This window comes from Pseudonaja textilis, chromosome 1, assembly GCF_049901715.1.
Source record: "Pseudonaja textilis isolate UNSWEBS1 chromosome 1, rPseTex1.2, whole genome shotgun sequence".
Classification (NCBI taxonomy): Eukaryota; Metazoa; Chordata; class Lepidosauria; order Squamata; family Elapidae; genus Pseudonaja; species Pseudonaja textilis.
The window spans coordinates 316,160,376-316,173,660 of NC_141990.1; the positions used below are offsets into that span (position 1 = coordinate 316,160,376).

General features: G+C 44.1%; 1 protein-coding gene across 1 annotated transcript; it reads left to right on the top strand.

Annotated features, from left to right (window-relative positions):
* Positions 1-1,849: 1,849 nt before the first annotated feature.
* LOC148128339 (vomeronasal type-2 receptor 26-like) lies at positions 1,850-10,317 on the top strand. The gene is made up of 3 exons (XM_087934804.1): positions 1,850-1,942; positions 7,790-8,205; positions 9,393-10,317. The coding sequence occupies exons 1-3, from the start codon at positions 1,850-1,852 to the stop codon at positions 10,315-10,317; spliced, it is 1,434 nt and encodes a 477-aa protein (XP_087790930.1).
* Positions 10,318-13,285: the final 2,968 nt, after the last annotated feature.

Consider the following 13,285-nt stretch of genomic DNA (forward strand, 5'->3'; position numbering starts at 1 on the left):
TTTACATGCAATGTATGGATTCGGAGCCCAGCCAGCTATGATGAGGCTTGGAAAGAGGATCACAGATGTCCAGTCATGGCAAGTAAGTTCTGTGGCTTTGAATCAGTCCATAGACACTTAGATTGGAAGCTCCCCATATGAATTTCTTCGGTTCCTGATTAAATGTCTGCGTCCTCCCATTCTGATTCATCAGAGACCGGGTCATCTTTTCACTTGTGATACTCAGCTCACTACTTGAAAAGAGCTTCTCATTAACAATGGATGGAAAATAACCAAGGAGAGAAGCAACCTAGAACTTAGGAGAAATTTCTTAAGGAACTGTTTACCGATAGAGGTTGTGGCTGCCTCATTGCTGGAGTCATTTAAGAAGAGACAGGATAGCCAGTTATCTAAAACTGTAGAGGGTCTGTTTCTTGAGCAGGGGGTTGGACAGAAGACCTCCAATGTCCCTTCCAATATGGTGATTCTGTTTCTGTGACAACCACAGCCCAGAGCAAGATTCAAAATGGTCCTAATAGGTTCCTGATCTGAAATTCATCAGAATTTCCTGCATCAAAGGCTAAAATATTGGACCTCGTTGAATAGTAAAGTGACCAACCTGGTCAGATGCTTCCTTGCACATGGTCCAGTTGATCAAACCTGGTTCCTGCATTCTGCAGCCTTTGACAATGAGCTAGAGAAAGTCAGTGGAATTTTCCAGGGTTCTGATAGAAATGATTTATTCATTTCAAAGGTTCATTTTTCAGTTAACTAGACCTTAGACAAAGGAACTATTGGAAAATGCATGTAGCCAAGTATCCCAAAAGGAAAATCCTAAACTTAAATTTAGAATGTGGAAAGAAAATTCTTCTGTTTTGGTGAAATTTGAGTTGGAAACCATGCCCAGGGATAAAGGGGAAACTTTTAGTTTCAGCGTTAAATACACTCGATTCCTCAGATCACCATCAAGAGATGGAGCTTCTCAAGATGGCTATTATGTGATGAGAGAAGCCACAATGTTTCATTGAAGCTCTAGGCCCCAAATACTCACATTTCTAAAGGTCTCTTTTATTTCAGATTCTTCCCTATTTGAGGAATGTGCAGTTCAACAACAGTGCTGGAGATAAAGTCTCCTTCTCACAAGATGGATTGGGATCTGCTCGTTATGACCTTCTCAACTGGGTTCTCCTCCCCAATCAATCTTTTGTCCCCATAAAGGTTGGGCAAGTAAATCCTGAGACTCCCCCAGGCCAGGATTTCACCATTAACTCTGATGGAATTATATGGGCCACAAATGTGAGCTGCGAGGAAATGTTATAAGTGCAAGGGAATGAATGGAAAAAGAACTGAATGGAAATGCTGTACATTCAGGGAAATATTAATTCTCTCCTGCAATGCAGAACATCTTTCTAACTTGAAAAATAATCATTTGAGTCCGAAATCATGGCAGTCATTTGGTGAAAAATCTGCTTATCGTGTAACACATTTGAGGTCTGATTTGTGTCAGTCCACAAAGGGAACAACGTCTGCTTGAGACACAGGATGCAATTACAACAAGAAACACTGATTTCCAGGGATCATTTCTGCTGAGTTGCATCCTCATGGTCAGTCACAAACCTTCCTTTGCAGGATGAAACCCCAGTTCCAATCTCCAGCATCTATTGGGAGGTTGGGAATGCCACTCACCTGAATCCCCCAGCAGCTGTTCCTGGCTTTTGATAGACAATGGTGAACAATTTGGTTAGAAGAGATTCTGCGTATAGAAATGGGGAGGTGGAATAGAAATAGAAATGTAGGAACCAATTAAACAATTCATTGGTATTTCTCTTTCAGACTATCCCCTTTGCCAGGTGTGGCATGAAGAGGTGCCATGCAGGAGAGAGGAGAAGAGTTCCAGAGGGCAAGGAAGTTTGCTGCTACCAGTGTGATGCATGTCCAGAAGGGACCATTTCTAATCAGACAGGTAGACCAGACTTTAACTCTTAATCCTCCAAAATCAAGGGAAGACATTCATTAAATCAATATTTTTGTTATTGTTGTCATTTCTGATGAGATTGACATCCACTCATACTGCCCTACCACAGAGGACAACCTTGCTAATCCTCAGCAATTGCTTGCAGGATAGATTTAGGGAAGAATTGGTGAATCCCCAATATGCATTTCCACTCCTACTCTAACATCCAATTGGGAAAACCAACTTTCAATTTTTTACTAAGAAGTGGGGTGTGCGGTCCAAAGCTTTAATTTTTATCATTTAGTGCATGCTTCTTCCATCAGCTCTATCAACCTCTGAGGAAATAGACCTGCCAGAGAAAAAGGAGATCCATCTCTCTATATTTCCTTGAAATAGGAGGAGGGATCAAAAAAGTCTGAATGAACAGATCTGAAGTACAAAGCAGAGAGGTTTAGGCAGGGATAATATACACACAAACAAAACACCAACATTCCTGGATAAAAGATCTGTTGTTCTTGTATGGGATTTACCTTTTGGGGGGCGGGGTGTATTTTGTCGAACAGTTATAAGGTAAGAGGTATAAGTATAAAAATAGTTATGGATACATGAACTGGATACATTTAAGAAAAACAAAGAAGAAACAATAGGACAGGGATGGTAGGTACTTTGGTGCACTTATGCACGCCCCCTACAGACCTCTTAGGAAAAGGGTGAGTTCAATAGTAGACAGTCTAAGGTTAAAGTTTTTGGGGTTTGGGGAAGAAACCACAGTCAGGTAGAGTATTCCAGACATTGACCACTCTGTTGCTGAAGTTATATTTTCTGCAGTCAAGTTTGGTGCGGTTAACCTTGAGTTTGTATCTATTGTTTGCTCTTGTGTTGTTATGGTTGAAGCTGAAGTATTTATTGACAGGACATTGCAATATATGATTTTATATATTATACTTAGATCAGACCGAAGATGGTGTAGTTCTAGGTTTTCTAGGTTTTACCAGAGAAAAAGCTACATAAGATTAGATTAAAAACTCTTAATGCCTTTTTGGCTACGTAGTTACAGTGGGCTCTAGCACTTAGATCATTAGAGATTAGAATTCCAAGGTCCTTGACAAAGTTTGGATCATCAACAAGGTCTTGACTATTTAGCCTGTATTTTATTTTTGGATATTATTATTTTTTGCCAATATTTAAGACAGAGCATTTATTTGTTGAGATTTGAAGTTGCCATTTGTTTAACCATTCTGACACATAGTTGAGGTCTTTTTAAAGGGTAGCAGTAATTGTCTGTGGTATTGAATAGCTTTACATCATCAGCAAAGAGAATGCAGTTGCTCTTAGTATGATCACAGAGGTCATTGATGTAGAGTATGAAGAGAGTTGGTCCTAGAACACTGCCTTGGGGGACACCACTATTGACAGGTACAGATTTTGATAGGACACTCCCAATTTTGATCATTTGTTGCCTGTTTGAGAGGAATGCTTCTATCCATTTATGCAGGTTGTTATGTCCCTGGAACTTGCAAGAGTTCCCACCCAGGTCCGCTCACGCTGCGGGGGCGTTTGCTGTCCCTCATTGGCTGGTTTCCCCCAGCAGCTGGCTATAAAAGCAGGCTGTGGGGTTCAACCAATCGCTGATCGCTGCGAGCCAGTTCCAGGCTTGGCTTGCATGTTCAGTCCTTTATTGACCCAATAAAGTATTGTTGCACCCATGCCCTGGTCTAGCCTCTCATTGCTCAACTACAACACTGGCGACGAGGGTGGGATGGCTACCAGAGGCAATTCGCAACAGCTGAAGTCACTAGACTGCTGAGCCGCAGCCGCGCCACCGGAGAGCTCGGTCAGCAAAAGCGAAAGTAATAGCGTCTGTAGCCACTTGTTAGCAAGCTACAGAGGAAAGTGAAGCGCTGCGAGCCACAGCCGCTCAATACAAAAGAGCGCGAAATTCAAACGGCTGTCGTTTGAATTTCAAGCCGGAATACAGCGCGGTGCTGTGATTCCGAGTCACTGACACTTACGCAGGTGCGAAATTCAAAGCGCTATCAGAGTGGTTAAGCCATCGCCGCCTACGCTCTCCAGGAGCGCGAAAATCAAAACGCTGCCAACAGCCGTTGCAGCTTAGCCACGTTGTAAACCCAGAGAGAGAGGGAGGTTTGTGGAGCCTCTCCAGAGCTGAAGTCACTTGCCTGCCAAAGGCACAAGAGCTTTTTTCCTTGTTGTCCCAGAGAGATTCCACAGCAGTTAGCCACTAGATTCTCAACATGAACTCCAACCCAGCCTTCCCGTCGTTCAAGCCGGATGAGGAGAAGTGGGAGTCATACAAGAATCGTTTTAACCACTATATCAACGCCATAGGGCTGGCTGATGCAGGGGAGCACCGAAAAAAATCATTTTTCCTGAGCTACTGCGGAGCCATCGTTTTTGATACCGCCACAGCACTCGTGGCTCCACGTGAGTTAAAAAATGTTCCCTGGACAGAACTGTTAGAAATCCTCACTAACCACTATTCTCCTAGACCCTCACAGATCGCCAGGCGGTTCACCTTCCGAATGAGGAAGCAAGCGGAGAAAGAGACTATCAACCAGTACATGGCTGCCCTGAGGACTGCAGCACTCCACTGTGGTTTCGGGAGCTACCTGGATGACATGCTCCTCGATCAGCTCGTCTGCGGGGTCAAGGACCTACACCTCCAAAGATGCCTACTTGCCAGGAAGGACCTCAACCTTGCCCAAGCCGTCGAGGAAGCCCTGGCAGCGGAGTTGGCAACACAATCAGCCACCAAAATCCAAGGTCCTGTTTCCAAGCAAATTGCAGCCTCTGTCCACTCTGAAGAGGTGGTCATCGAGGAGGACCCCAGCGATTCGGCTGACATCCACCGCCTCGCCCACGCCAGACACCCGCAGGTAGGAGCCAAGCAAGAAAACAACAGTCCACCCAAGCACATCACCCTGTGCCTATCCTGTGGTGGATCTCACCCGAGGGCCACCTGCAAGTTCAAGGGAGCCACCTGCAACAATTGCCACAAAAAGGGGCACATCGCCAGAGTCTGCCAAGCCGCTCACAACTCGGCACAAAGGGTCCCTTCCTTTTCACATTCTGGACTCCAAAGGCAAGTACTAAACTGTCGCACTCGCTACTATGCTAAGCACACTTGCCATGCCATTAGTAAAATCTCACTCTCCGTTTTATTAGAAGGTAAACCTTGTCGTATGGAGGTTGACACGGGGTCAGCGCTCTCAATTATCTCTTGGAGCACCCTCAAGAAACTACAGCCCAGACTATCCAGAAACCAGCTCCAGAAGTGCCAGCTCACCCTGAGGGACTACCAGGGGAAGGACATCCCTGTAATCAGCAAAGGCAAGTTCCTTGTTAATTTTAAAGCTTTCAAAGGCCACCTGCCTCTAGTGGTAGTTAACGGCAACCTCCCTACACTCTTGGGGCTTGATTGGTTCCCCCACCTCGGCCTAGGTTTAACAGGAGTCCATGCTGTCTCAGCTTCTGACACTGACTCCTTATTCGCTGACTACTCAGACGTATTCAGCAATGAGCTGGGGTGTTATAATGGTACCCCTATCTCATTCTCAGTCGATCCCCAAGCAGTCCCAATCCGGTTGAAGCCTCGTAGAGTCCCATTAGCCATTCGGCCTAAACTGGATGCGGAGCTGGATAAGTTATTAAAGCAAGGGGTCATTGAGCCAACAGATTTCGCCAAATGGGAGACGCCCATTGTCACGCCCCTCAAAAAAGACGGCAGTCTGAGAATTTGTTCAGACTACAAAACCACAATTAACCGTTTTTTACAAGTTAGCGCTTACCCAGTACCCGTCATTCAACATTTATTGCACACTTTTGAACCTGGCAACATTTTTGCCAAATTGGACATGTCACAAGCGTATCAACAGTTCCCTGTTGACAATCAAACAGCCGAACTTCAAACTATTGTCACCCACAGGGGTGCTTTCCGGTGCAAGCGTCTCCAATTTGGCGTAAGTGTTGCCCCGGGCATTTTCCAATCCCTCATGGAGCGGATACTGCAGGGCCTCCCTGGTGTAGTACCCTACTTCGACGACATTTTGGTCTCGGCCAGGGACAGGCCCCAACTCTTCCAGAGAGTTAGAGCAGTGTTAGAGAGGTTCAGACAGCATGGCCTCAAATTAAAAAGGGAGAAATGTGCCATTGCCACTAGACAGGTGGACTTTCTAGGTTATAAAATTGACGCCTCAGGCATTCACTCCCTGGAGTCCAAGGTTAAGGCAATTCATGAGGCACCCACACCAACCACCAAAGCAGAACTGCAGGCCTTTTTGGGATTATTGAATTTTTATGCATCATTCCTGCCCCACAAAGCATCTGTTGCAGAGCCCCTGCACAGACTTTTGGATAAAAAAATCACCTTGACACTGGGGACACAAGGAAGACACCGCTTTTCGCGCAGTCAAATCACTGCTCACTTCAGATGCAGTTCTTATTCAATTTGACCCTCACCTTCCATTGGTGCTGGCAGCTGACGCATCCCCTTTTGGAATTGGAGCTGTGTTAAGCCACAGACTACCCAATGGCTCCGAGGCACCAATCACCTTCTTTTCCAGGACGCTCTCAGCAACAGAGCGCAATTGCAGTCAAATCGATAAGGAGGCTTTAGCAGCTGTCACAGCAGTGAAGAAATTTCATGAATTTCTTTTTGGCCACACCTTTGAGCTAGTCACGGATCATAAGCCTCTCCTGGGTCTCCTAGCAGGAGACAAACAGACTTCCCAAGTGTTGTCTCCCAGAATGACTAGGTGGACCCTTTTCCTGGCAGCATACTCGTATAAACTCATACACCGTCCAGGAAAAACATTAAGCCACGCAGACGCTCTCAGCCGCTGCCCCCTGCCTGCTCCAGCTGAGGATCCTGCCCTAGTCCACGCTATCTTCGAGGTCACCCAGCTTGACCTTCCCATCACTGCCCTTGACATCGCCACCAAATCCAAGTCAGACAAAACGATCGCCCAGGTACTGGACTGGGTGAGGAGGGGGTGGCCGGGCACTAACCTCGAAACTGAATTCACACCTTTTAAGACCCGCCAACAGGAGTTATCTAGTTTGCAGGGCTGTTTGCTGTGGGGCACCAGAGTGGTCATTCCGACCTCACTTCGCACCCGAGTCTTGGAGGCATTACACGAGGGCCACCCTGGCATCGTCCGGATGAAGGCGTTGGCACAAAGCTACGTCTGGTGGCCAGGCCTCGACGATGACATCATCAGATGGGTAAGCTCTTGCCATCCCTGCCAAGAATCCAGACCATCCCCTCCAGTCACCACCCCTACTAAGTGGGAAAGCGCCAACGCACCTTGGTCCAGGATCCACATTGACTTAGCGGGCCCAATTCACGGCAAAACATTCTTGGTGGTCGTGGATTCTTACTCGAAGTGGATCGATGTGGCCCAACTATCCACGACCACCACACAAGCAGTCACCAAGGTGTTGACCCGCCTGTTCGTAACACACGGGCTACCAGATTCTATAGTTTCCGACAATGGCCCCCAGTTTGCCTCAGCTGAATTCAGTCGTTTCGCCGCAAACCTGGGCATCCGCCACATCTTCACGGCCCCCTTTCATCCTGCCAGCAACGGATTGGCAGAGAGAGCCGTTAGAACCACTAAAGAAGCATTAGCCAGGTTCAGCAAGGAAGACTGGCACCACAGACTCTCCCGTTTCTTGCTGAGCCAACACTCAACCCCGTGCACAGTCACTAATAAATCCCCTGCCGAACTCCTGATAGGTAGACGCCTACGAACAGTGTTGGACAGGCTTCACCCTCATTACTGCCCTGACTCTCCCCTCGCTTCAATATCGGGGGTTAGAGATTTTGTCTTGCAGGAACGTGTGTTCGCAAGGAACTACGCTGGAGACCCCTTGTGGATCCCAGGAGAGATCGTGGCCATCACCGGCCCCAGGTCATACCGAGTCCGGCTGGAGGATGGCCGCATCTGGAAAAGGCACCTGGACCAGCTACGGAGGCGCCAAGGTACCCACGCCAACGTCGAGTCATGGGCACAGATCAGCCCTCAGCTACCGCACCAAACCCACATCAACACCAGTCCTGGTGATCCTTCACCACCTCCAGTGGAGCCAGGGAGTCAGGACATAGACCATGACCATCTGATGATCGATCCACCCGAACCAGCAGATGGGGGCACATCTTCACCGGCCAGCTCTACGACTCCCAGGCCAACGCAGACCGCTGTGCAAGCTCGCAATTCCCCACCGGTCCAACCTTCCACTGCAGACTCTGGGTGACTTGACAACTCACCCGAATTGCGCTGTTCAGGGCGCCAGCACAGACCACCCGCATATTTAAATGACTATGCGTGTTCGCATCTGGGGGGAAGGGGTGTTATGTCCCTGGAACTTGCAAGAGTTCCCACCCAGGTCCGTTCACGCTGCGGGGGCGTTTGCTGTCCCTCATAGGCTGGTTTCCCCCAGCAGCTGGCTATAAAAGAAGGCTGCGGGGTTCAACCAGTTGCTGATCGCTGCGAGCCAGTTCCAGGCTTGGCTTGCACGTTCAGTCCTTTATTGACCCAATAAAGTATTGTTGCACCCATGCCCTGGTCTAGCCTCTCATTGCTCAACTACAACACAGGTGTCCAGTGATACCATAAGATTTTAGTTTTAGGAGTAGTTCGAAGTGTACTGTTAGGAATGATAGTCACCTAACAGTTTGGTTGGCAATATATAAACCAGGATAGTTATTTCATACCGTTGTACCTTTAAGAGAGTGCTGTAATTGTGATTGGCTGAGGTTCTTCCGACGGCCATAAGATGGAGCCAGAAACCTGGTTTGTGCTTCTTCTTGCATTTCCCTATTGCCTTTTGCCTGATCGTCATTCTGCTTGGATTGCTGTGAGTCTTGTAAACTGTTAGCAAACTCCATTTACTGAACTTTGTTTATGATACTGGACTTCATTTTTGGATTATCCCTGGACTGATTGTATTGAATACTACCTGCTTTAACCGTGTATGATTTGGACTGTTTGTTGGACTTTGTTTACCTGTTTACAGGAAGTAAAACCTACATTTAACTATTCAGTGTATCTGTATGCTGCTTGTGTGTTATACCTCACCCCTCTCACTACGTTTCCCTGAGTGAACTCATTCACCTATGTAGATTGTGTCTATTGCTTTTCCCATTATTTGATCCATTATAAAGTGAGGGAGAAACAGGCAGTAAACTTAATCTGAAAGCCATATTACCCATGGAATTGCCCCACTGAATGGATAGCTAGAACTGAATATATTCTCATCACTGACTAATCAGGATCATCATAAATGAAGGATTATTTGCTCTTTCAGATGTCCCATAAATAGCACAGGGGATTCTTTCATCACTCTCTTTATGAGTTGGTCATCAGCAGAAAGGAAAAACACCTACCACCTTTGTTGGAAGGATAATGTGCATGGTGGTTGCTCAATAAATCCTTAGACAAAGACCTTTGATTTCAGATGCCACTTACTGTGATCCCTGCCCAGAAGACCAATTTTCCAATAAGAACAAGGACCAATGCATTGCCAAGAAGATCCACTTCCTTGCCTATCAAGAAACCCTGGGATACATTTTAGTTTTTCTTGCTCTTTTCTTCTCTGTGATCACCTCTGCAGTTCTCGTGATTTTCTATAAACATCATGACACACCAATTGTCAAGGCCAACAACCGAGATCTCACCTACATCCTCCTGGTCTCCCTCCTACTCTGTTTCCTGTGCTCCTTCCTCTTCATTGGTCAACCAGGGAAGATCATCTGTCTCTTTCAACAATCTGCCTTTGCCATTCTCTTTTCCCTTGCAGTTTCCTCTGTGTTGGCAAAGACTGTTATGGTGGTTCTGGCCTTCATGGCCACCAAGCCAGGGAATAAGACAAGGAAACTCTTAGGAAAACCATTGACCAACTCCATTGTCATAGCCTGTCCCCTGATCCAAGCAGTCCTTTGTGCCATTTGGCTGGGAACCTCTCCCCCGTTTCTTAATTTGGACTTCCACTCCTTGTTTGGAGAGGCCATCTTGGAATGTAAGCAAGGCTCAGCTGTAATGTTTTATGCTGTCCTCTCTTACCTAGGACTTTTGGCCCTTGTCAGTTTCACAGTGGCATTTCTAGCTAGGAGATTGCCTGATAGTTTTAATGAAGCCAAGTTCATTACTTTTAGCATGCTGGTCTTTTGCAGTGTTTGGATCTCCTTCCTCCCCACATACCTGAGTACCAAAGGGAAGTCCATGGTGGCCGTGGAGATCTTCTCCATTTTGGCCTCTGGAGCTGCTCTTTTGGCTTGTATTTTTTCCCCAAAATGCTACATTATTCTGCTGAGGCCTGATCTGAATTGTAGAGAAAATATAGTAAGAAATAAGAATTTCTAATTAATGCAAGGAGTTGCCTCATTCATATTTATCTTTATGGCATGTTTAGAATATTATAAGATTTCTAATCAATGATGATGTGAAGGAGGAATTCGTTTATAAAAGAATTCCTTAACAAGTTCTGCAAATGCTTACAACATTCCTGTTGTCAGTCTTTTGTTTTTCATGTTTTCAAAGTGTCATTAGCAAGTTCCAATGCCCTGTATGGAAGGAAAACTGCTTATTGAAGATGTGTTTGTTATTTCAGATATTTCTAAATTTATATGGCAAAGGAAAAAACCAAGAATTAGATAAAAAATGCTGCAAGATACTAAGGAAAGAGGGGGTTGGGTTTACCAGAGCTGAAATTATATTATTGGCCATGTTGTCTGGCCTGGTTCAAAGAGTTGGTGAATTTCCAGAATAAGAGTGTCAAACCCAAAACTGACTTGGAAACCAGACAAAGAGGTTACTTGAATTAAAGGTCCATGACCTAAGGTTTGGATAGCACAGTTATTTATGTTATGATAAAGTTAATGTTGATTTTAATAATCACTTTGCTAGCCTTGTCATACTAAGAGTTTGGAATAAGTATAAAACAAGGTTCTATATGAAGTTTCCCCTTTGGATGTCCCCACCCACCCAAGAAGCTTTTTCTAAAGAAAAGAAATGGTAGCAAAGACAGACTGATGGACATTTGGTAACTTATATTATCTTCAAACTCTGGTGAACCTACATTAAAATTGAGGGAAGAATTTGAATTAGAAGGTTAGGTTTGCCACTGTTTACATATCAACAACTGAAAAAATGATTTAAATCAGATAAAAAGAGTTGCGGGTTTGATTTTGATAAAAATGAATTGGAAATATTATTGTGTGGTACTGATGAATATTTTATTCCTAAGATTTATAAAATGTTGTTGAAATTGAATTTGGAAAGTGAAGATGTAAAACATTGTATGATTCAGTGAGCAAAGAATTTTGGATATAATGTGATGCTTGAACAATTGGATAATATGTGGATGAAAGGTTTAAAATTTACACTAAACTATAATTTAAAAGAAAAATTTTATAAGATGATGTATTATTTGCATTTAACACCGGATAAATTATTCTGAATGTATAAGGGTATTTCAAATGAATGTTGGAAGTGTCAAAGAAAGAAGAAACTTTTTACCATCTATGGTAGACATGTGATAAAGCAAAGAAATGTGGGAGTAAGATTAATATTTAATACAGAATGTTCTTAAAATGAAAATAAAAATGAAACCAAAAACTTTTCTCTTGGGTTTAATGGAAAAAGACTTGGAGAAAAAAATGGAACTTTTATCTTACATATGTTGAAACAGAAAAATGGAAGAACATTTGGATACCCACTATGATGAATTGCTACAGACGCTGATGAAGTTGGCAGAAATGGCTAAATTGAACATTTTGGTTAAAGGAAAGAATAGAAGTACTTTTGTATCCAAATGGAGGCCACTTTTGAACCTTAAGTGGAAAAAAACAAAACGTTGATTTTGGGTTTTATGAATTAGATTGATATGTTTTTTTTCTAGAAATGGCAAGTTTACATTATTATGGAAAAACAAAAAGTTGTTTTAATGTTAATGTTTTATTTCACAGCAACAGAGGGAGTCGGAAGTCAATGCTACTTCTTTTCTTTCCCCCAATTTCTCCTCACTTTTCTCTCCCCCTCCTCGCTTCTACTGTGTCTTCCTATTTACTTTTGTATTTTGTATTTCATCTTATGACCTAATAAAAAATGTTAAACTGGGAAAAAAGATGTGTTTATTATTTCAATTCGGATATTTTCTTATTTTGTTCCTTATTTTATTTAGTTTATTTTTAAGGTAGCATTTTAAAGGATTAGGTTCAATATCAGTGTTTATCTGCAGTCTTGATCATCTTCTTTAAGGACTGTCAAGGCTATAAGAGAGCCAATGCAGGTGGAAACCAGGGTTGAGGTAGGAGATGACAAGGCTGAGCCTGATGGAGGGGTCAAATGCTCCATTCATCTCAAGTCTCCAAGAGATCATCCAAGTCCAGCCCTCCTTGAATTCTGTTGACTCTTATTTACTGCCAAATTTGCTTTCACTGTTAGAAGATCACATTCTTCTGGAGATCATTAGCATATAATAATTCATTTGGGTCAACTGGACTCCTGATTTCCAGCACTTGACAGTTGATGACATTAAAGACTACCAAGAGGCCACGTTGAGCTGGAATGGATGCATTGCCCTCATCTTGCTCCTTCCTAAGTTCCTCTAAACATGCAACCAATAGCATTTCCATCCCACACCCAACCCTGGAACCTCACTGAAATGAAGATTCATCCAGAGTCCACCAAAATAGTCCAGTATGATTTGGTCCAGCCATTGTTCCTTGAGTAGGAGTCAAACTGAGTCCTCTTTCAGAGGTAGGGAAACAATCCCACCTCTCAAGGATGATTCATGCTGGCTTCACCTCAACTGTGGGTTTGTTCCCAATAACAGAAGATTTTCTGCCTCCATCCTCCCACCACTCTTGCCTCTGTCCTCTCTGTTGTTCTCATGGACATTCAGACTCTCCACAGCTCAATTTTATTCTGTTTAAAGAACTGAAGCTGTAAGGAGGAATGACAGAAATGGAGCATGGAGACAAAAGAGGAATCAGACTAAACTCCCTATTTAGCCACAAATGGACGAAGTCCAGTCCCTCTTGAATTCCATTGACCCTTATCTAACAACAAGATAGTACAAACCATTCATTTATTAGCTACTTATGGATAGGCATGACTAGTAATTAATCAGTCTCACTGGAACTTCACATGTGGTCTCAATGTTTTGCATCTGACACAACATTTAGAAAGTCTTTTTTGGAGGTAGCCACCATGTTGCTCCTTGAGCAGAAACTAATAATCCACAAAACTGGTAGGTTGCAAAGGAGTCCTAAGAGGGACAGCAAAATATCCTGCAGAATCAAAGATGAAAAGTTCCACTTCTGGGAGG